This window comes from Vicugna pacos, chromosome 18 (genome assembly GCF_048564905.1).
Source record: "Vicugna pacos chromosome 18, VicPac4, whole genome shotgun sequence".
Taxonomy (NCBI): Eukaryota; Metazoa; Chordata; class Mammalia; order Artiodactyla; family Camelidae; genus Vicugna; species Vicugna pacos.
In genome coordinates, this window is record NC_133004.1 from 26,350,032 (window position 1) to 26,374,723 (window position 24,692).

General features: G+C 41.9%; 1 protein-coding gene and 1 non-coding gene across 3 annotated transcripts in view; both read right to left on the reverse strand.

Annotated features, from left to right (window-relative positions):
- TMC7 (transmembrane channel like 7) overlaps window positions 1–24,692 on the reverse strand; it is a 48,971-nt gene that overhangs the window by 8,591 nt on the left and 15,688 nt on the right. For both annotated transcript variants that reach the window (XM_072942682.1, XM_072942683.1), the window contains exons 3-12: window positions 24,415–24,563; window positions 20,518–20,685; window positions 16,688–16,770; window positions 12,475–12,620; window positions 9,103–9,250; window positions 8,030–8,203; window positions 6,345–6,502; window positions 3,955–4,072; window positions 3,557–3,654; window positions 1,706–1,892 (exon numbers count right to left, since the gene is read on the reverse strand). In XM_072942682.1, coding sequence (XP_072798783.1) covers window positions 1,706–1,892; window positions 3,557–3,654; window positions 3,955–4,072; window positions 6,345–6,502; window positions 8,030–8,203; window positions 9,103–9,250; window positions 12,475–12,620; window positions 16,688–16,770; window positions 20,518–20,685; window positions 24,415–24,563 — 1,429 coding nt within the window. The remainder of the gene's footprint in view (window positions 1–1,705; window positions 1,893–3,556; window positions 3,655–3,954; window positions 4,073–6,344; window positions 6,503–8,029; window positions 8,204–9,102; window positions 9,251–12,474; window positions 12,621–16,687; window positions 16,771–20,517; window positions 20,686–24,414; window positions 24,564–24,692) is intronic.
- On the reverse strand, window positions 21,572–21,643 carry TRNAA-AGC (transfer RNA alanine (anticodon AGC)). Its single transcript has one exon. It is a non-coding gene; the product is annotated as a tRNA-Ala (tRNA).

Genomic DNA, 24,692 nt, shown 5'->3' on the forward strand with positions numbered 1-24,692 from the left:
GTTCAATATGTATTAAATGTGCAAAGAAAAAGTTCCTGTGAGCTGTCTTGCATACACCAAAATGGGAGCTACTTTGAATTTTTACAAGCATATGTATTTTTCCTATATATTAAAAATATTTCCATTTTATTTTCTTTCAAAGGTTGTCTGTTTGTTTTGCTTTTTTGAAGAGGGTAATTAAGTTTATTTATTTATTTAATGGAGGTACTGGGGATTGAACCCAGGATCTCTTGCATGCTAAGCATGCGCTTTACCACTGAATTATATCCTCCCTCCATGTAAATATTTCCATTGAGGGAAAAAAGACTTAAAGGAAATATCAAGTGGGGAGGGGAGAGCGGTATGGTGACAGGCATACAGTTTCTCCTGAATATTCTAGAAAGCTGCATCACTGGGAAGGGGCATCAAGCTTGTGTGACTTCTGCAGCAGCCAGAACATCTTGTGAGCTGGAGGGCAATGAGTACCAGGGACACTTGATGTCTTGTCTTGGTGTCTGCGGGCAGCTGGCCAGTCAGGTCTGGGGTGTCAGAACTCAGTCCAGTGCCGGCGACCCATTCCATTACCCCCACACTGTCCTTACTATGCTGCACATTGGGAGACCACTGTCTAACCAGTATTTTCTGGAAAAAGAAAACCTTTCTATGAGCTTTCTCGCCTCCATCTGTCCTTTGGTGACTTCAGCCAACTCAAGTTTCCAACAAAAGCATCGGAACATTCTTCAAAGGCCAAAACATCCAGGTACAAAGTATCACCCAATTCAAGGCCTGCTTACTGGGTTTAGAGCTTAGGCTCTGGAGTGAGGTAAACCTGGGTTCAAATCCCAGGAGTCATTTATAAGCTGTGTGACCTTGGACCAGTTACTTAACCTCTCTGAACTTCAGCTTCCTAGTTTATAAAATATGGTTAATAACAGTACCTACTTCAAAGGGTGTAAACATTACATGATAATCCATGTAAACTGTTCATAGTGTGGGGGCACACAGTGTTGTTATCATCTGTTATTATTATTGTTATGATTACTAATACTATTATTACTTCCATTTCAGAATCCTCAGGGCTTGGCGTAATAGGTGATCAATAACCGCTGGGAAAAAAAATTGTTGGGCTTATTAACAGAGGTACTTCTGCAAGAAGGGATGGAATACCTCTATGTATTGTTTAAAAGTTTAATAGTGGGCAAATAGTGCCTTTATAATAAAGAAAAAAGAAGGTCAGTTAATAAGCCCAGATAACTTAGGCACCTGCAGGGCTACTTCACCCACGAAGCATTTAGTTCAGGTGCCACTCCTAGGGCCTGGGAGCTGTTTGAGAAGCTACACAAATACTTGAAACTTGAAAACAAAGTCACCAGCTCCAAAATCCAAACAGAAAATTACAAAATTTTAATTAATAAACCTTTTGTTAAACATCACCAAAATGAATCACTGTCAACTGATTGATCAACTACAACTCAACTCTTAGACAGTTATGTATACAAACATTTAAATCAGAGGAGCAAAACAATTCTTAACAAAACTCTCAAAATGACAAACGTGAAAATCCATTCAAAGTCTTTTTTCTAGAATAAAAATATACGTCAAATAAGGGATGCAGTTTTCATACACCTGATAGGATGTGGGTGGGCTCCAAGCGTATGTGCGCCAGTTACCCTGCAAGATCAAGGATGGTCTGGGTTATCAACCCCTCATCCCCATCTCTCCTTACCTCTTTCACGTAAAAGATGATAATGAACTTCAAGGTTGCAATCGCAGGAAGAAGGGGTGAGAAAAAAGCTCCAATCCAGCAAATGGTTTGCCCGTAAACGATTCCCAGAACGTTATCAGGAATGGCAAACTCCTGCTGTCCCCAGCACTGAAACAGCTTCCAAGAGGAGCAGTAGGTCACCAGGATCCTGGAAACAAAAGGGACAATTTCTCACCTGGGCTACCAGTGTCCGCCAAGGCCACAGAGCCACATCCACAAAGTCAGGGCCACTTCCATACATTCTTCTCATGGAAAATAGTCAGTCATATGTCTATAAGATGCAGAATATAGTGAACTCTGGAATCATTAAGACCAGAGTCTCAGATCTACAGTTTCCCAGACAAATAAAGTTAGACAAGGGTCGTTTTTCTCATCTGGAATGCAAGGGGATTATAACACAACCTACTTCATCGCGTTGGGTGACAATAATGATGCGGGCAGCCTCTGTGCACTGGCTTGCCACTCAATCCAAAAAGTATTGTGCTATTGTGCATCCACACAGAAAGGGGCTTATGAGGACCCTACCACCCTGCAAGCCACTTCCCGGAATCCTAAAGCTTCCTACAGAAACCCTAGGACCAGAGGCCTGAGATAAACACACAGTTGTTGACTGTAGCATCGCCACATATTAGCAACATTACTGAAAACAACCCAAATGCCCATCAGGAGGGGATGCATAGACAGAGGATAAGCCTGGATACAGTAGAATATTATACAGTCCTTAAAGTGATTGAGGAAAATCCATGTGTCTGACATGGAAAGTTGTTCATGGTATTTTGTTTGTAAGGGGGAAAAAAAGCAAGCTGCAGACCAGTGTGGATGTACTGTGATCCCACTTACGAGGGAAAAAAGGACATTTCCAGTGAGACTGTGTTTACTTATACATGTATTTATGCAAGTATGTGTTTTTATTTGTAAGGGTTGCTGGATCTAACCCAAAGCGTTATCGGTGGCCACCTGTAAGGAGTGCGCTGGGACTAGGGAATTAGGGATAAGATACAAAATAGAACTTACTATTCTCCAGAATTCTATATTTATTTAAATTCTAAATATTTTTTAAAAAATTTCAACATGCACACATTCATGTCAGTAATTTTTAAAAAGGATAGCTTTTTTTTTTTAATATTTACTTTTAAGGGCTTTCTGGACCTCTGGCATATGCCTAGAGAATTTGTACATGTGGGTAAAAAAGTGATTAAATGAACAGAAATTTACTTAAGGCTCAAGGAGATGCTGAGAAAAAAATTTTTTTTAAACAACAGCATAATAATGATAATCATGATGGAGACAGTTAATGCTAATCATGACGGTGAGATTTCTGTGGCATGAATTGTTCTTAGTACTTTTATCTGCATTTTGTCATTTAATCCTCACGACAGTACTATGAGGTGGGCACTGCTACTATCCCATTTCACAGGTTGGGAAAGAGGCACAGAGCCTAACTGACTTGCCCAGGGCCACATGACTAGGAAGTGGCAATGCCGGGACTTGAACCCAGATCGGAAAATGTGGTGTCCGCTGCAGCCTGGAGGGTCTCCACTCACAGGGCCCGTGGCTGTGCTAAGGGCAAGAAGTCACCCAACACGAGCCTCATGGAAAGCAGCACCATTTCTGCTCTTCACGCTGCCTTTCAATGGGGCACATATGGACTAGGCAGTGATGACCTGGACCTGTCTGAAGGTCACCAATGGTTGTCAGAGGTTTCCGGGGAGGGTGGAATCATCCAGCACTTTGCAAAGAGCAGCTGTGATGGGAGCCTGTGGTGGGGATGAGGAAGGGGTGATCAGGATGGGGGGTACCCCTCACACTTACTTTCTAGGAAAATCCACAAAAAGTGTCACAGCCAAGATGATGATGAGGTCAAAGATCATCAGCTTGTACATTTCCTGCCCAACTTGGGTCTCCCAGCACTGAAACCACAGAGAGAAATGAGCCTGACTTGGAGGAGAGAAAGCCAGGTTTTCCCAATGCCCTTTCCAGCCCCAAATCCTGCTGCCCCTGGAGGCCATCAGCCAACATGCCTCTGAGCCCCAGCACAGATGTTGGTTTTCAAGCCCTTAGAAGTGCCTGGTGTGCCAGACTCTGCCACACAGCAAGAAAGCGGACTAGTGGGATTCAAACCCTTGGCTGCAAGGGCTATTCTCTCGACCTTGATGCCATTACCCCAAAATGACCCACCTAGCAAGATGCTTTTATCCCCGCAGCCTCACCGGGTAGAGTTTCTGGTTGTAGCCACAGAGCTCACACGAGTAGTTGTCACAGGATGTAATCTTGGAGCCCAGGGTGAACACCAGCACACAGATGGTGGCCAGCCGCATAAAGACACACCTGCAGGAAAGATAGAGAAGGGAGGGTGAGAAGAGGAGGGTTCAGGACGGGCTGGCCCCTTGGAGTGGGGCTGGGGCCCAGACATGCTGCCTTTCTTAACAGCAAGCCCATAAGTGGGCACAGAGTTTCTGTTGGGGTGATGAGGAAGTTCTGGAAATGGACGGTGGTGATGGTGGCACAGCAATGAGGATGTACTAATGCCACTGATTGTACACTTAAAAGTGGCTAAGATGGTAAATTTCATGTTTATATATATATATATATATATATATATAATATATATATACTGCAAATTTTTTAAATGGCAGAGAGAAAAGAAAAAAACAGATCAGAAAGCTGGGAACTCCTGAACCCGTGATGATATAAGTACACTCAGAACCTATATATTCCTGGAAAGAACTGAATCTTCCAAGTATCAGCTTTAAGAGATGTCTGGTATATACTGAAAAGTGAAAAAAAATACATTGCAGAGTTTCAGGTAGATACACTCCTACTTTTACAAGAAAACAAAATGCATGAAAATTGGCTTGAACAACAGGAACCGTGCAGGTGAGGGCTGAGGGAGAAAACAGATTGCAGAGAAGGTGCTAATTTTTTTTCTTAAAGATGTTTTTCCTGCTGTTTGGTTTGTAAACAAAAAATGAAATAGAAACATTAAAAAGTGTGTGGGTGGTGGGGGAGCAAACCCACACCATCCACTCATTCCTCACTACTCAGCAGGTTCCTGACATCTGTGCCTCCTGATGTGTGCGAGTACCCAGCACCACCAGGGGGCTTCCCACAACCAAAAACTGAAGCAGAATCTAATACAAAGTCTGAATCTACAGTCGTTTATGGTGACAAGGGGGCACAGAAAAACAAAAGACACCATGAAAAGACAATGAACTGAACGCAAAATAGAGAACATTCTATGAGTCAAATGCCTCAGATTTCTCCCACAAGTCACTGGCATAACACAAGGGAGTGTGGGGATTCTTAAAAGAATAAGAGATTTAAGAGACATAATTCAACACAGCATGTGGCCTCTGTTTGAATCCTGGTTTGAACAAGCCAATTGTAGAAAGCATTCTGCAACTCCATCAGGGGAGACTGACTTAATTTGATGAGGTGTGATAATGGTTATGATTAAAAAAAAAAAAGCTCTTGGAAGGAAAGAGAAAGCTCAGTGGTAGAGCATGTGCTAAGCATGCACAAATTCCTGGGTTCAATCCCCTGTAACTTGAGTTAAAAAAAAAATTCCTTGTCACTTAGAGATATATTTGTGTTTACAGGTGAAATGACACATGGCCTGAAATTTGAAATAATCCAGCAGGGTGGGGGAAACACATAGAAGCCAAGACTAACAAAATGCTGGTAAATAGTTGAAACTAAATGATGGGCACACATAGGGGTTTAGCAGATCGTCCTGTCCGAAAATTTCCAAAATAAAAAGATTTAAAAAAAAAAGATTCAAATGCCATCTGAGGCATCTGAGCAGCAGAAAGAAACCACTCTAGTTTCACACAGTCCCCACCTGGTCCTCCTTAACTCACGTGTATTACTCCCCAGGCCCGGCTTTACATCTGTCATTTCTTTATTTTTTATTTTTATGAAAACTGAGTATTTATTTAGTATGAGAACAAACTGTACAAAGTCACCTGCAGCACACGGTCAGGGACTGGGCCACATTTCCTCGGCACTCACCTGAGCCAAAGCCTCAGGTTCCTACCGCAAGTCCCCACTGGAACTCTCCTCCCACGGCCCACACGTGGAGGTAGTGGGGTGGATGTGGTGGGGTGAAGCCACCCTTAGGCAGTGGCAGATGAATACCTTGTTGGAGGACAAACACTCTACTGAGTAGGAAAATTCTAAGATATTTTCCACGCAACTCTCAGAGTTGTCCCATAGGACTGAGCCCCAGTTGCAACTGGGCCCCAGATAACATGCCGTTTTCCAGCTGCCTTCCCTTCTCTCTCTCACTTCCTCAGTTCCCTGCTGGTATAAACTTGTCCTTTCTAACATCTTCAGAGAAACACCTCCTTCACGGGCTCCACCCTACACCCTGAGCTGTCAATGTGCTAATACAGGAACCAAAAATATACCACTGCTGAGTGGACACTCAAGTCAAAGAGAGCTCATTGCATGAGCAAACTCTGATTCATTCATGGAGGCTGCCTGGAGGCTGAAGAGGATTCTTGGCTCAGCAGGAAAAGGTGCCACAATTCATTAGTGATGTCTGCCACAGGCAGGGGAGGGGTCAAGTCGTGACCTGCTTGGCAAGTCTAGGCATTACCTAAGGATTGTCAGGCGGATCTCAAATCCTGGAGAATAATCCTCATAGTGGATAATCTTGGCAAAGATCATTGGGGTGATAAAATTGGCCAGCGTGATCACAATAGAAGGCAGGTACAGTATCAAGAGGTTCTCTCCAAAAACCATCTTGTCAATTTCCTAGAAAAGTAACAAAACCGGTCAGGAGTATAGTAAGTTGCATCACAAATGAAGTGACCTTTAAAGAACTCAATTATGAGGGGGAAGGTGTAGCTCAGTGGTAGAGTGCCTGCCTAGCATGCACAAAGTCCTGGGTTTGATCCCCAGTACCTCCATTAAAAAAGATAAATGAATTAAAGAACCTACTTACCTACCCTCCTAAAAAACAACAAACTCAATTATATACCGGGGAGGGTACAGCTCAGTGGTACAGCTCAGTGGTAGAGCGCATGTCTAGCATGTGCAAGGTCCTGGGTTCAATCCTCAGCACCTCCATCAATAAATAAATAAAAATCTAATTATCCCCCTCCCAAATAAATAAAATTACATTAAAAATTTTTTAAAAAGAACTCTATGATAAATCACAGAGAAAAAAATGTGACAATGAGTGTGTATATGTCCATGAATGACTGAAAAATTGTGCTGAACACTGGAATTTGACACAACATTGTAAAATGATTATAAATCAATAAAAAAATGTTAAAAAAAAAGAACTCTACTATACATATGTCAAGTCATTATGCTGGACACTTGACACTTATACAATATTGTATGTCAATTATACCTCAATAAAACTAGAAGGGGAAAAAAGAACTATATATATTTAAAGCAAACAAAGCACTTCATTCAACATGGTACATAAAAATAAGCCATCTCCTTCCTTGGGTGTTCAAACAGAGGAACCACGATCTAGTACCACACTGGAAGAAAAATGAGCTCTATTTATTACAGGGAAGTATAAAAAATCCATGCATTCTGTATCAATAGGCAATTTAAAGCATTTTCAAGGCTGTAGCACTAATTGACTTGGAACAGTCATTCTTTCCTTCTTTCATAATAATAGACTATTTAGTCACATCATATACATCTGGTGTAAAACTAAATTTTCCTGGCCTCCCTTGTAGCTAGGTACAGCTGTCTGACTAAATTCTGGCCAAAGGGATGCAAGAGGAAGTTTTAAGTGCAACCTCCAAGTCATGCCCTTGAAGGAAGGGGTGTGCCCTCCCCACCTCCTTCCCACTGGATACAATGTGAACATAGTGAGCTATCCCGTACCATACAGAAGGCGGCCACGTCCTAGGGATGGCAGAGCTACAAGATGGAAGGAACCTGGGCCCCTGATGAGTGATTTCACAAAGCAGAGCCACTTGGATTTTTAAAACCACTGTTATTTCAGGTAAGCCAAGGCCCCAGCTAGTAAGCAGTGCAGTTGCGGATTAAATCCAGGCATTCCAGCCTGGATTTCAATGTTGTCAATTCCAGGAGGAGTTGGTATCCCAAACACTCTATTTTACATGGGGTTTTTTTTCTACTAAAGGTGGAAATTAGTCACTCTGATTTTAAGTTCTCTGTCCTATCAGCCAAACTTATATCCCCATATGTAAAACAGAATGATGACAGTATCTTGTCTCAGAGGTTTGCAATACACTTAGCATACATAAAGTCCAACCGGAGTGAAAGTTAAATTGACCTTCACGGAGCGCTTACTTTTTTCATGTGTTCTTGTGAGAATATAGTTGCTCTATAGATTGCATAAAAGCACGCCGCTAAAACGGCCAGCACAATGCAGTTCAAAACCAGCCGCAAAGAATAAATCCGTATCGTTTCTTCTGAGGTCCTTTCTGCTATTTTCTGCCGTATTCTTTCTTCCTCCAGATCTGCCTGAGAACCAAAGAAAACTCACTTGTGAGCACTGGGATGAAGGGATAGTCAGGGCTGGAAACTGACTCATCGTCATCCCCTCCCTCTCCATCTTTAAACTTTCCTTAAATATTCATCTCCCCCGAGATACCTTCTCAGACCAAGCCCAACTAGTTTCCATGTCTACTGCAGGCCTGAGTCAGGGCAGGATCTCCCATTTAAGGCTGCAATTAGGCTTTGTAATAAATGTGAAAACAGAACTAGAACCTACTCATAACATTACTCATATGCAGTATGTGCATTTCTTTAAACAAATGATACATTTGATTTGATTCCTTCCATCTCACTTTATTAAGCTTTTGATATAATCGCCTCCTCTTTTTATGGGCAGGTTTGATCGAGATGCTTTTTGCATGGAAAAGAATATGAAAACGAGCACATGTATGTATATGGATGACAGAAATATTATGCTGCACACCAGAAATTGACACAACACGGTAAACTGACTAGACTTCAATTACAAGAGAAGATGCTACTTATTACTCCTTTTCTCCTTATTAATTTGGAAATCCTACTTTTTCATGTTCTGTCCACTCCACCTTGCATCATAGCATCCCCTGTTAGTCCTGTTTCTTCTGGTTTAAGCGATGTTTATGACAGGTTCTCATCAGGTGGAGAAATAACAGGATAAGCTGTCGGCAGGGGGAAGCCACCACCTCTCTTCCTGGCTCCAGTTCACCAGCTCCATTGTTTGGGCCTAAGGTAATCAGCCCCAGGAAGCCGTTCTCTGCAAAGAGCTCTGGACAACTCCACAGGGGAAATGGGCTAAGCATGGGGCGGGGGGGGGGGGGGCACGGCCTGGCTCCTCTGCAAGCTGCAACCCCCCCTACTCCCGCTGGGGGAGACCCCGCGGCACTCACCCGGAGCTCATAGCGCAGGCTGCTGTGCTTCAGCTCCGCCATGCTGCGGTTGGTGATGCAGAAGTCCCAGCCGGCAAAGATCTTGTTGCAGTAACTCTGGAAGTGTTCCTCGCTCCGGATCAGGTTGATTTTGAAACCTTCCACCGACCTGACCCCAAAACACAATTGGCCTTCTTATAAGAACAACAGCAAAATACAGGCCCATGGTTTGGCTTTGTCTAAAATAAAAGTTACACATGGCTGCATCTTCCACCCATTTTGACATGCATGGTCAAGTTTTGAACAGCTCTAAATATGTGGCAGCTAACCAGGCATCTCATTGCTGACAACCGTCTCCTTTCATCCGTTCAGTGGCTTCTTCCACAGCTGGAATAAAATCCAAAGTCTTTTAACACAGCCTAAGAGGCCCCACATGACCCTGCATGGTGCCATCTTTCCTTACATAGGGCCACTCTGCTATAATGACAATGGCTTTTTAACCTTTCCATAAACACACAAATCTCCCACCCCTGCCTCAGGGCCTTTGCACTTGCAGCTCTCTCTGCCTTCTCCGCTTCCCAGGGCTGCCTCCTCCTTTTTCCTCAGGTTTCACTCAAATATCCCCTCCATGGATTCCGCACCACCCCATCTAAAGTTGTAACTCCTCCTTGGAGTCAATTTCTTTAATTTCCTTCACAGCAATGAAACTATGCTGCAATCATCTTATATATATGTGTTTACTGCTTGTAACTCCTTCATGACTAAATGTTAAATTCCTTGAGGGCAGATACCCTGGCTGTCTTGCCACCTTAACATCTGGAATGCCTGGATATAAATACGGCCACTATTCAATTAATGGATAAATGTGAGAATAAATGACTTAAATAGTAAAATAACCAAATACTTAGTGAGCACCTCTTTAGGTCAGTTGCAACTCTGTTGTACAAGTTCATAATCATTACTCACTCAAATGCTTTCATGGCAAAAAACACACTCTGGCACTTGATATAAAAAAAACATCAAATGCCACATACTCTGTAGACAAACCAGGGTATTTTTAGGATTTGCTACTGAGTTGTAGAGACAATAAAAGTGGAAGGAATTATAGCAGTCAGTCCTGCCGCAAAAGGTTCACAGCAAAGAAATTTATATCAGACCCACCTGGGGGCTTTGCCAAAATGCCGACTCCCAGGTGGTCTCACATCCTGAGATTTCTTATTCAGCAGGTCTCATGGATGGGGGTCTAGAAATACGTTATTGATAAAGCTCCATGGTGATTCTAAGGTCCCACCCCAGGTGAATGGTCTGATTTAGACCAGACCTATATTTCACAGATGAGAAAACGAAGATCCAGAGAAGGGAAAATGATTCCTCTAGATGCAGAGAGCTAGTAGCGGAACTGGGGCTACTGTGAGGATGATGATGATGATTCCAATTTAAAAAATGTCTACAAGGCACCAGGCCTAGTACTGAAGTCTTTACCTGCCTTGTTTCAGGTAATCCATCCATGAGCCCTTCTAGGTGTGTGAGTTTCACAGATGAAGAAAATGGGGTTCAAAGAGGTAAAGTGACATTTGGACCTTGGTCTCTGGACCCCACAGTCCACCCTCTTTGCCACACTGAAGCACCTCCTCCTCCCTGGATAGGCCGCTCCCCATTACATCACACCCACCTTCCTCCAGTTGTCCCCACAAAGCAGTCAGGGCTCTGAGGTGATGGAGCTCGGGCAAGGTCCGGAAATGGATCCACTGCTCGGCCAATAAAGCTTATTTCTTCTTCAGGGCCTCTTCCAAGGCCCTGGGAGCGCCTCTAGGAATGTGCTCTTATGGCCTTGTTTTTATTTGTTATAATTTACAGAAGATACTTTCATACTCTTTGTCTTAAAGAGGGCCCTTCCATATTGCCTAAGCTGCAGGTCCGTAACACTTGGATCTGCCCCTGCCAGGAGCACAGAACAGCAAAGCCAGAGCCCCTGTCAACCAACATTTCCTTACCAAGCATCTCTCTGCCCTCAAAATAAGCTATTGTTCCCGCCTGTCAGTATGCTTCATGTGGGGGATGGACACACATCAGTTAATTTTCATCTCATAGATTCTGACTCGACATGAGTGCCCAGCTGGGCTCTGGGCTCTTCTCTGTGGTGGTGAACCCTGGTCCCCATGGAGGACAAACTCAGACCCCAACACCCTGGTCCCTCCTACACCTGTGATAAGGAGCTTCACAGCTCCATGGCTTACAGCACTGCCCGAGCTCTCATAGGAGCAACGAAGTAGGTAAGAGAGGTGTCCATCCAAGCAATCCCCTTGGGGCAGGCAGGAAGCTGTCCATTAGAAGTTTGTGGTTCTCTTTCCACAGTACAGTGCTAGTGGGAAGTGGCACCAGCCAAGGACAGCATTTCCCAGCCTTCCCCGCAGTTAGCTATGGTCATGTGATCATCTGTAGCCAATGGACTATGAGTGATGTGCATCACTTCCAGGCCGAGCCCATAAACACCCTCCATGTGATACTCCTCCAAGGTCGTTTTCCCTTCCAGCCCTCCAGAGGAACATCAAAGCCACATGCTGAAGATGGCTAAGCTTCAGTCAACCTGAGTCCCAGCTGGACTGAGAAGAAGCCTTCCATACTAGCCTGTGACCCACTAAGAACTTCATGTAAGATACACAACTTCTATCAATCATGTCGGACAATTGTACTTTGGGGGACAGTTGTTTGTTAATGTGATTAATATTCCTCACTTTTCTTGGGAATTGGCATCACCCACTAAAACACTTGTCTACCATGGTAAATGCCATGTTCTCACAGGACCCTAACTCATTGGCCACAATTGGAGAGTAGAGGTTGGGTACCTCAATGAAGCAGAGCCAACAAGTCTCTCTGAAGGATTTCTGAACCTGTGACCCTGGGATTCCACATAAGGAAGCTGCCACCAGGAGAATCTGAGAGGAAGGAACCCTTGCTTTGGGTTGTTTTGAAGCCATACCTATATCCTTGTCCTTCCTATAATCTGGAGTTTCCTCCCTTCCTTGTTTCTCTCAGCCACTCGAATCCCTTTCACCCCAGTTAGTCATAGTTGGGTTTCTGCCATTTGCAACCCAGTAGAGACCTGGTCTGCATACACACCAGATCAAAAATAAGGTTGGGGAATGGTACCGGCAAAGGTGTTCAATGATGATCGATTGAAGACTCCAGGTTGCTACTCCAGCTCCCAAATGCTGGCCTCCCTTTCCTCCAGGTCTCCACAGCCTCCAACACACCCACAAACCTTCCTCCACAAAGCCCACCCCCGGACTCCGCTCATCCTCTGGGCAATGGCTCCTGGAGTCCATGGACCTCCAAGAGACTCTGGCCATCAAGAGTAATCCAAAGAGAACACAATGACAAAATTGACTTTACCTTTTCACTATCCAGAGAAGACTCAGGGCCAGGTAGGCAACTGTGCTTAACAAATAAGCCAGAGGCAGATCATAGATGAAGTTCTGAAATTTCACCCCGTCAATGGTGTAATGTCCATAGAAGAGGCAGGTATCCTCCAAGAAACCCTGAAACAAAGCCAAGGGCACGAGGTCAGACTGGTTGACTGCAGGGAACCAGGAGATCAGTCTCTGCCTCAAGGAATTCACATTCTGGTGTCATTGTTCATCCCTGAATTCCCAGAGACTGGGAAAATTCCAGAGGTATACAGGGTGCCCAGTTAGTGTTTGGGGAATAAAGCACAGAAAAAGCCTGAGTGTTAAAAATACACAGGTGTACAATCCAAAAATAAAACCGAGGAAACAATTCCATGAGCAATAACAGCAAAGATAGTAACATACTTAGGAACAAATTTAACAAATGAAGTGTAAATCTTTATATTCTTGGAACCATAAAACATTGTTTGAAAAATTAAAGAAGATCTAAGTGAATGGAAGAACATCCCATGTTCATGAATCAGGAGATCCATGGCAACACTCCCCAAAGTGATGTACAAAAGCAACACATCCCTATCAGGAGCCTAGCTGGCTTCTTGGTAAAACTGACAAGATAACCCTAAAATTCGCATGGAATTGCAAGAGACTCAGAATAGCCAAAATAACCACAAAGAAGAGAGCTGAGGACTCACACATCCCAGTTTCAAAACTAACTAAAAAACAACAGTAATCAAGACACGGGGGGCCTAGCATTAAGAATAGACATACAGATCAATGGAATAGAACTGAGTCCAAATATAAACCCGTACATCTATGATCAACTGATTTTTAATAAGGGGGAAAAAAGAAAGTTTTCAAGTACTGAGACAACTGGACAGCCACGTGCAAAAACAAGTAAATAAATAAATGAAGTTGAGCCCTTCCCGTATACCATAAATAACTTTTAACTTAAAATGGATCAAAGATCTAAATGTAAGCGCTAAAGCTACAAAACTCTTAGAAGACAGTTAAATCTTCCTGACCTTGGATTTGGCAATGGATTCTTAGATATGACACCAAAAGCGCAAGCAACAAGAGAAAAAATAAATTGGACTTCATCAAAATTGAAAACTTCTGTGCTTCAAAGAACACTATCAAAAAAGTAAAAAGACAATACAGAGAATGGGAGAAAATACTTGGAAAGCATACATGTGATCAGTACTTGTATCTAGAATATAAAAAAATTCTTATAACTCAACACTAAAAAGATGGATAATCCAATTAAAAATGGAAAGGAGATCCAAATAGACACTTATTCAAAGAAGATAAACAAAAGGCCAATAAGCACATGAAAAGATGCTCAACGTCTTTAGTCATTAGGAAACGCAAATGAAAACCACAAAGTAATTCTACTGCACACAAACTAGGGTGGCTATAATTAAAAAGTCAGGTAACAGCAAGTACAAACAGGGATGTGGAGACATCAGAAAATTCATACATTGCTGGTGAGAAGGTAAAATGATGCAGTCACTTTGGAACAGTCTGGCAGGTCCTCAAAAAGTTAAACATAGGGTTACCATTTGACCCAGTGATTCCACTCTTAGGCCTATACCCCAAATAACTGAAAAGATGTCCACACAAGATCTCGTACATGAATGGTCTTAGCAGCATTATTCATAACAGCCAAAAGGTGAAAACAACCCAAATGTCCGTCATGAATTTATAAACAAATGTAATGTTTCCACACAACGAAATCTTATTTGGCTATAACAAGCAATCAGAGACTGACAGAAGCTCTAACAATGGATGAACCTTAAAAACATGCTAAGTGAAAGAAGCCAGAGATTAAAAAAAAAAACACATACTATATGATCTCTTTTATATGAAGTCTCATGAATAAGCATTTCATAACGATACAAAGTATATTCGTGGTTGCTTAGCACTGACTAGGGGAATTCATAGGTGACAGTTAAAGGATACAGGGTTTCTTTCTGAGGTGATGAAAATGTTCTAGAATTGATTGTGGTAATGGTTGCACAACTCTGTGAACAGACTAGAAACCACTGACTTGGACACTCTAAATGGTGAACTGAACATTATGCGAATTGTATCTCAATAGAACTATTACCAGGACAAAACAAAACAACAAACAGACAGACAAAAACCCCCAAAGGTGCCCCATCTGAAAATATAGCAGAGAAAAGTCTGTGACTTCTTATGGTGGGAATAACTGAACACTCAAACTCCTCCTTGGATAGCAAGGATAGAGCATTCTAGGAGAGCGAAGAAGGGAACATACACAGAGAGCAGAAACAGTATAAGTAACACCTAGAGGTTCACTACAGCATTGCTTGTAAATTGTCATATAATTGTTTATAAAGAGGGAAAATGGAAGCAATCTGAATGTCCATCAATAAGGGACTGGCTAAATCATAAAAAAAAATAATAATAAAAAATATTAAGAAGATTATGTAAGTGCACAAGAAAGGCTGAGAAAGCTATGAGTTGTGATGTTAAAGGTTTGGTGGTCTCTGAGAAGAGGTACTTCATTTTTTACTCTATATTTATGATAACCATGTATTCTTATATTGAGTAGTTAAGTACAATTTTTAGGGGGGAAAAAAAAAGTAGAAACAGAAAACTATCTTCTTTTTAACTCTCCCATAGGCAAGACACACAGGCCATTCAAGACTTGCCCAACTACACAAAAACCTGTTTCTACTGCCCTAGCTTGGTATCAGGGTTGTCATCAATCTCTCCCACGAAATAATGTAACATTACAGGACAAAGGTCCACTGGGCCTGGTAAATAATTTCTTGGATTTGATCATGAGGTTGGCCCAGTTATTTTCAGCAAAGACAAGCCACTGCTTAACCTCTCTGGCCGTCTCCCTCTTGGGCTTATTTAAATTTAAATTTAAATTTATATGTGACCTGATAAAGGTATTAGCTAAAACTACTGCAGTAGTCATATTATAATATATACACCCATCAAACCAACAGGTGTACACCTCAAATGTATACAACGTTATATGTCAATCGTATCTCAATTTAAAAAAAGCCACACGCAAAACGATGTAAGACTGCTACCTGCTTACCATGTTGAGAATCAGCGTTTTCAGTGAATAAATGTGGTGGGCGTATGGGAATGCATTAATGAAGGTTTTAAAAACACAGGAAAAAAGATGGTTATAAAAGTGTTACCTGCTCAGTATGTTCAGAATACTTTAAGTCAACGCATGGGATGTCGATGCTGTAATGTGTGTAGAAAAGTTTTAATAATTCAGTGTGACAGAGAAGTGTGTAAGATTGCTACATACTTGCAACCCACACGGAGAACTCTGGTATTTCCATGAATGGATGTGACAGTCACTTTGTAATACATGTAGAAATGCGGCATTTGCTTGCAACAGCGAAAACACTGGTCAGTGAATGGATGTTCTGCTCATTCTATATAATACATGAAGATAAATGTTTAAACACACATGAAAAATATTTGTCAGTTTACTACTTGCTTGCCACGGTGAGAACAGTAATATTACAGGGAATGTATGTGATGGCCATTCAGTAATGCAGGTAGGATGGTTTTAAAAACACATATTAAAAAGAAATTGAAATTTAAGAATATGAAAACAAATACATGTCTGTATATGCATGACTGGGACACTGTGCTGTATACCAGAAATTGACACATTGTAACTGACTGTACTTAAAAAAAAAGGAATTTAAATCAATAACAATAAAATTAAATTAAGATCCAGTTTCTTGGTCAGATTAGCCACATTTCAAGTGCTCAAGAGTTAGTGGCTATCGAATTTCACAGCACAGATCCAGAACATTCTCATCACTGTAGAAAATTCATTCTTCAGGACAGGGCTGTTCTTTTATCATGTGTAGTTTACTGAACATTTATGATCGAATGCATCCAAGTCTTCTATAAAACCTTTCTTGCGACAAAGATTATAGTGTGTGGAGACCTACAAGGAGAAACTTCTCTGGTGGGTTGTGATCTAAAGAAACGGGGCTAAAAAGTGTTCTGTGATTTTCTCCCACTTTGCTCTCATTAGCGTATGACCTCGGGTGAGCCACAATTTCTTTTACTGGGACTTATGTCAACACTTGTGTTTGGCTCTTACTGCAGACGTTCAGGAAACTGGTCTTTCAATTAATCTATTTTCAGTGTATTGAGGGTCCAAATCCAGAATTATGTTAAATACTTACAGTGCCAGAAAGTAAGTCTATGATATAACTGTAAAAGTAAATGAGTCCAGAACTACTTATTGGATATACTGTGCATTGAATATCTGCAAAACACAAAAACAAGAACATCAGTGGAAATAGTGTTACCGTCTCTAAAACTTGTCTGTCATAATTTGTGCACATATGCATGTCTATGTATACACATTTAGATGTCACATACAATTGTGTATGGATGTGTTTGTGAACATGTGATCTTCCATGTGCAGTCCAAACCCCAGTGCACCAAGTACAGTAGCATTTTCCCCTTTCACTATTCTCCCTAAGCATTTGGGGAATATATTTTTTTTTTTATACATTTTAAACATGGGTCCACTTACAGCACACGTTTTTGGCTTGTATTGGTATTTTTACATTTTGGGATTCATATTTGCACATGTTTTGGAGGCTGTGGTAGATATAATGATTATGCCATTTTTAAGCACATCCAGTTAAGATCTCCACATGTGTGCAAATTTAACACAGTTTTACTTTAAAAATATACATATTTACCTATGTATAACTGACCAAGAAATTTTTTGAGTATCAATTTTAGTGACATTACATTATGCCTGAACAACTAATTCACTTCCTCTGTATCAGTCAGCTATTGCTGTGTAACAAATAACCTCAAAAATCTCAATGACTTAACCTCCAAACCTTTACTTCCTCCCTCATGGAGCTGCAGTTTGAATTCATTCAGCTGACTGAGGCTAAGCCAGGATGCACTCCAGGCACCAAGATCAGCTGATGTCTGCTCTACATGACTTCACTCTGGGACCAGGCTGAAGAGGCAATGGCTACCTGGGGGATGCTCTCCTCATAAGATAAGCCAACCACACAAACCCATTTCAAGCTACTATTCCACTAGACAAAACAAGTCATATGGCCAAGTGCAGTATCAATGGGGGCAGAAAGTATTCTCTGCCTACAGTGCAAAGCTTTGCAAAGTCAAAACTATAGGGGAATGACACACTAGGGAAAATAATCCAATTTACCACCCCCTCTCTGAGCCTCACTTTTTCCCTTTGTTAAAATAAGAGTGTTGAACCAGTTCCCCCCAGGGTAATTCCAGCTCTGCCATTTTATAATGGCATGTGTGTTCTAATGTGTGTTTGCTTATTCACTCAACAAACATTCCTTATTCACAGTGCATCAGGTAGCTGCTGGAGATAAAAGGATGAGGAAGGAGCAGTTCCTGCCTTTGAAAAACTCACCATCAAGTGAGGAGTGAGGTTTATATAATGTGTTCAAACGGTTGTATGAACATAGTATTAGAGGCAGAGAGGAGGGAGACAGTCATTCTATTTGGAGCGGAGTCAGGGAGATGGAATGAAACGACTGGCACTCTGTTCCTCACTCACTGCCCTCAAGCCTAGAGGTTGACAAACTATGGCACTCAGGCCAATCTGGCCAGTTGCCTGTTTTTGTCAATACAGTGCTATCAGTAGGCAGCCATGACCTTTCAGGACATTTGTTCGTGGTCACTTCTGCGCCACCACAGCAGTGCTGAATAGTTGCAACAGAAACCCCATGGCCTGCCAAGACTAAAACACTTGCATCTAGCCCTTTTCAGGAAGTTTGCTCACCAGCCACTCCAGGCTTTTTGTTTCTCTAATATGCTGAGTTATTTCCAGCTCTGAACCTTTGCAGGTGCTGTTCCCCTGCATGAAGATGCTTCCCTGAGCTCTCCAGCAGCTGCCTTCTCCTTGCCAGCCTGGGCTCGCCTTATATGTCCCCACCTTCCCAGAGGGCTTGGGAGACCCCTCAGCTTCCAGTGTCCTGGTGTCCGATCTCTCAGCACCTTGACCCTTCCCTCTCCCCACAGCCAAATTCATACCTTACACATCTCTTCGTGTGGTCCCTTCCTAACACCCATCCCTGCTCCAGTGCATCAACGCTGTGGATGCAGGTATGGTGCTCCCTTCTGTAGCCCCAGGCCTGGCTCAGGGCCTGGTGCATGGCAGGTGCTCAATAAACACTTGTGGAAGGAATGAAGAGGGGAAGGAAGGTGAGAGCAGGAAAAGAGGGACTTCTGAGCCTTTCTTTAAGGGACAAAATTTACTAAGTTAAAAAAAAAGTATGCGCAGGAGAAGGACAGTCAGAGGAAATAATGAGGAAAAAGAAGAGATGCATGGTGCGCACGCCCGGAGTCCAGCTCCATCTTCCCCAAGAGGGCAGCCTCCCTCCACCCAAGGCCCTGCTCACGGCTGAAGGGAGACTTGAACAGGCAGTGGCCAGTGAGACAAAATGACATTCAGTTCTTCCAGAAAGAACTACTACTAAAAATAACCACACAAAAAACCAGCTGACATTTATTGAGTACTTTCCTTGGGCACAGCACCCTATTATCTTATTTAATACTCATTTTAAAATTATGAGTATTGCTTAAATGACCACTACTTATACTTCTAAATTTTCTGCATTGAATAAGATAGAATTTATATTATTTTCAATTATTTATAATTTAAATAATAAGTCTTTATTTTTAGTGAGCTAAGTACTAAATAGAATGGCATTATCTGAATAATGAAACAACTGTCTCACTATTTAAATGATCACCTTCATGCTACAGATAAGGAAAATGAGGCTCAGAAAGTCTAATCAAAAAATATGCATGTATACACATGACTGGGACATTGTCCTGTACACCAGAAATTGACACATTGTAACTGATGGTACTTCAATTAAAAAAAAAGAAAAAGGAAAAAAGAAAGTCTAATCAAGAGCTGGGCCTTGAATGACTGGGACATTGTGCTGTACACCAGAAACTGACACATTGTAACTGACCAGACTTCAAAAACAAATTTTTTTTTAAAGAGCTGGGCCGTGAAACTAAACCCAGCATCTTCAAATAGCAGCAGGTGCTATTTATCTGTAAAATGGACATATTAGAAAATAAAAGTGCAGCATCTGGCATACAGTAGGCACTCAAAGTCAGGGTTCATATATTATTCTTACTTGATTTTTAAGTGTGGTTGAATTAAAACAAAAACAAATATGAGGAGGAATGTTTAGGGCCACTGAAATGATCATAATGAGGGGTTCTTCTGGGGAGCAGAGTTATGTGAAGGAAGCACGAGGTCTCCACTTCTAGCACAGAACCTGGTACTAGAGGGTATCCAATGAATGTCTCTGCAATGACAGAAACTCACACCATTTGAATAAACGGGATGCCCGGAAGATCTGACTTATGTTGAAAATGCAGCAAGAAAACAGGTCCAGCACCTGCCTAGTGTCTGGCAGATGACTGGTGTTTAATAAATGGAGGCCTGAGCATCGCCATTATTGGAGATTAAAGCCTTGAAATAAAGTCACTGGAGTAGATTACCTTGTATTTACTAAATATTCCACTTTCCTACCCTGCACTGCTTCTCCCAAATGCCTTGCTGAACCCAGGAGTGGTGAGTGACCTCCTTTCGCTAATAAGATGTGGCAGGAAGGTTGTATGTCATCTCCAGGCAGAAATTTTAGGAGCCAGAACATTTGCCATGGCTCTGTTTCCTTTGGACACAGTGACTGTCAATGGTCCAGAAAGAGGCTGTTCCATCAGCCTGGGCTCCAGAGTGAAGACAACACAGAACAAAGTCACTAGCAAACAGTGATGGACATACACTGTGAGTAAGAAAGAAACCTTTGTGGTTATTGGGTGCTGAGAGCTAGGCGGTCATTTGTTTCTGCAGCATTACCTAGCCTATCCTGACTAATACAGTCGCCCAAGACTTAGAATATAAACATTCCTAGAGAAAGAAGCATTGCAGCTAGGTACACAATGAAAAGAACAGTTTCCGTGGCAAACCAGGTGTCGGACTCACCCACGCCTTTGGATGGAATGAGCACAAAGCTGCTGTTGGTGATCTTGTATCTGGTGAGCAAGACTGGAAGCAAAACCAGCATAAAGATGATCAAAAATATCACCAAATTCAGCAACACCAGAAACCGTAAGAAAGAGAAGTAGGACTGAATCCCAGTGCCAAACTTCCCTAGAAAAAAGAAATACAGATATCATTGAGCAGGAGTATTGACCCAGGACCCACTGTAGATTCCATCGGCCACTGATGGCTGAACTGAGTTTGGAGTCTTGGTGCTGGAGGAAAAAGAACCATTTTACATTTTCTACTGTTGGCTTTAAGGCTCCACTTCCTAGTGGTTTAAACTTTCACATGTAAATCTACAATTAATCTTAGTCATGTGAGATTGTATGAGGGAGGGCTTCGTATTTATATTTTCTCAGGAATAGCTAATTGACTCAGCACCATTTATTGAGAAGGCTATCCTTTCCCCAGTGAATTGCAGGAGTGCTTTGGTAACTGACTATGTATTTATGGACCTGGTTCTGAATTCCCTGTTCTGTTCTAATGGTCTATTTGTCTATCCTTGCACCAGGACCTGACTGTATCATTATTGTAGACTTATAATAATACTTGATATATGGTGTGCTAAGTCTTTAGGCTTTGTTCTTCCTCACGCATCCTTGGTCCTCTGCACTTCTGTATAAATTTTAGAAGCAGCAAATTAGTTTTCACACACACACACACAAACACATACACAAACACACACACACACATGAAATCCGCCGAGATTCTGATTGGGATTACATGGAATATATAGGTCAATTTGACAACAAGTGACATCTTTACAATACTGAGTCTTTGATCCATAAAACATGATATATTTAGGTTCTTTCATTTCTTTCAACAGTATTTTATAGTTTTCTGTGCAGAATTATTACACATAGTTCTTTAGATGTATTCCTAAGTATATTGATGCTATTGTGAATTGCACTATTTATTTTTAAAATTTATTATGTATTTTTTATTTAGGGGGGCAGGGAGGTAATTAGGTTTCTATTTTCTTATTTATTTTTCATGGAGGTACTGAGGATTGAACTCAGGACCTTGTGCATGCTAGGCACACACTCTACCACTGAGCCATACCACCCCCCCATTGTATCATTTATTTTTTTAATGTTTGTTACTGGTATGTAGAAATACAGTTGATTTTATATAGAGATCTTACATCTAGCAACCTTGCTAAATTCACATAGGAACCCTAATAGTTTCTTTTCTGTTTTTCTACAAACAAATCATACCTGCAAAAAAAAGATCTTATTTCTTCCTTTCTGGTCATTACCCCTTTTTCCCCATCATTGTACCTTGGCTAAGATTTCCAGGATGATGCTGAATAGAACTGTGACAATTAGCAGCCCTTTCCTCATTCTCAGTCTCAGGGGAAAAGCTTTTAATATTTCATCACTAAATATGATGCTTGCTGCAGAATTTATATATATATATATATATATTTTTGCCAGATTAAGAAAGTTATCATCTATTTCTTATCTGTCAAGAATGAAAATTGAATTTTATCAATGCTTTCTCTGCATCTGTTGGGATAATCATATCATTATTCTGTTAAGGTGGTGAATTACATTAATTAATTTTCAAATAGAAAACAAACCTACCAGACAGTGATTAAATTATAAGCACAGACATAAAGCATTCAAAGAATAAGGGTGTCTGCTTGTTCATGATGTGGGCAAAGAGCTTTATATTCTGAGACTGAAAATATGAGACCAACAATCTTTGCTTCTCTCCTTGCCAGAAGTAAGGAGATTAACTTAACAAACCTTCACTTCCTGCCAGATGAGTACATAGCCAGCCAAGAAACCTCAGGAGTGGAGTCACTGAAGAGAAAATCAAAGCCCAGTTCCACAGGGAGACACCACCCTCCAACACACAAGCCACTTCATAAATGAAAATCTCCCGAAAGGCCATCACTCAATGGGAGAGGAAGCCGGGCATGGCACTTAAAACCTTGGGCTCTGAAGCTTGGCTGCCTGGGTTCCAATTCTGGGTCTGCCTCGTCCTAGTCAAATATTTTAACCTCTCTGAGCCATGCAAATGACGAACACCTATGTGAAAGGTTCTTGTGAGGATTAACTGAGATCATATGAGTAAAACATTTCACACAATGCCTGGTTCACACTGAAGGCGCAATAAAGGTTAGTTTTTTATTCTTTTTTGCTCCAAACATGATGTTCACTTAAACCTCTAAAGTGGATGGTTAAAATTCTAAGTTTCTAGTGAAACCCCTTGGAAGTATGTTTACACTCTCCCAATAAAACAACAATTAGAATAGTTCATTGAGTAGATTTTACCAATGGAATTTTATAGGTTTTAAAATGATAATAATGGAGACAGTTATTTCTTCCATTTAGCCTGTCATGTTCCTTGCAAACGTCACAACATTTCCATTTTAGCAGTTTTGAGGAGATGCTTGTCAACTGTTTTGCTTCATGGCGGAAACTATATAATCCTAAAAGTTATTCTCCCCCTGACTCTGCTATGTCACCCAAATGTTCCAATGTTTTTTTCTAATTTTATATTTTGGGATAACTGTCAATTTTCATATTCTTGCTATGGACTAAATTGTGTCATGTCCCCCCCACCCCCCCCACCAAAATGATATGTTGGAATTCTAACCCCCATCATGATGGCTGGTAGTTGGAAATGGGCCTTTGGGAGGTGATGTGGTTTAGGTTAAGATCATGACGGTGGGGCCCTCATGATAGGGTTAGTCCTTTTATAAGAAAAAGCGCCAAGCTTGCTCATGTATGCTCTCTCTCTCCTCTCTCCCTCCCTCCCCCTTAAGCCCACATAAGCAGGAGGTCGTGCCAGGACACAGGGAGAAGGGGGCCCCGATCTCAAACTTCCAGTCTCCAGATCTGTAAGAAAATCAATTTCTGCTGTCTCAGCCACTCAGGTCTATGGATCTGGTTCCGGCAGCCTGGGCAGACAAATGCAATACAGGCACACCTCACGTTATAGTGTTTCACTCTATTGTACTTTGCAGACATTTTATTTTTCACAAATGGTAGGTTTGTGGCAACGCTGAATCAAGCAAGTCTCTCAGCACTGCTTTCCCGGCAGCATTTGCTCGCGCTGTGTCTCTCTGTCACATTCTGGTAATTCTCACAATATTTCAAACGCTCCACCAGCAGAAAGACTGTGACTCACTGAAGGCCCAGATGATGGTTAGCAATTTGTAGCAATAAAGTATTTTTAAATTAAGGTGTGTACACTGTTTTTTAGATATAATGCTATTGTACACTTAACAGATGACAGTATAGTGTAAGCACTTCCTGTGACTCATTTTGTGATTATATCCGCTTTACTGCGGTGGTCTGGCACCAACCCCGCAGTATCTCCAAGGTCGGCCTGTACCTGGTCCCAGTTCTCACCAGTATGGGGAAGCAGGGATATTCAGTATTTTCAGGGCCATGGGTGTCTCTGGCAGTCTCATGAGGCCTACTGAACCCCACCTTGGAATGTTATTTTTAAATGCACAAAATATAAGTGGATATACGATGGTCATAATATTAGAAACTAAATTTGTGATAGATTAATGCATGAACACCTTCACTAGCACGTGAAGGAACAAGATCCTAGTGGCAGATCCAATCTCTGCTGTAATTTCAAAGTAGTGATGAGCACGGATGCTCTTCCCAGACAGCTGGAGGGGACGGGAAGACATCTGCGATCTCGCTGGTGACAAAGACCCAGGCTCTGTCCATTCTAACTGTGGTTTGTTGCTCGCATTCATCATGGAAGGAAATGCTACCTCCCACCTGGAGGTCAGGAAAAACGAAGCTGTATTTCCTCCAGGCCCAGGTGACTTCCCTGGAGGAGCGCGAGCAACGTAGGGGGCGGTACCTTCTATGCTGCGAATGTCCTCCCGCCACAGCTCCAGGTGGGTCGCCATCTCGCGAGCCTTCTCTATGAACCTCTTCCAAGACTTGCTGCTGTACCGTTTCCACTGGTCCCACTCAGATAAGTACTTCATTTGGGTCTCCTGAATGTCCCTGCGTTAAAAAAAACGAGCATGACAGTGACAATGGCAGTGTTGTCAAGCCTCAGCATTAAATGAAACCCCAGCCGAGAGGGCGTGGAAAATCTGGAGCCCTCATACACTGCTGATGGGAACGTAAAAC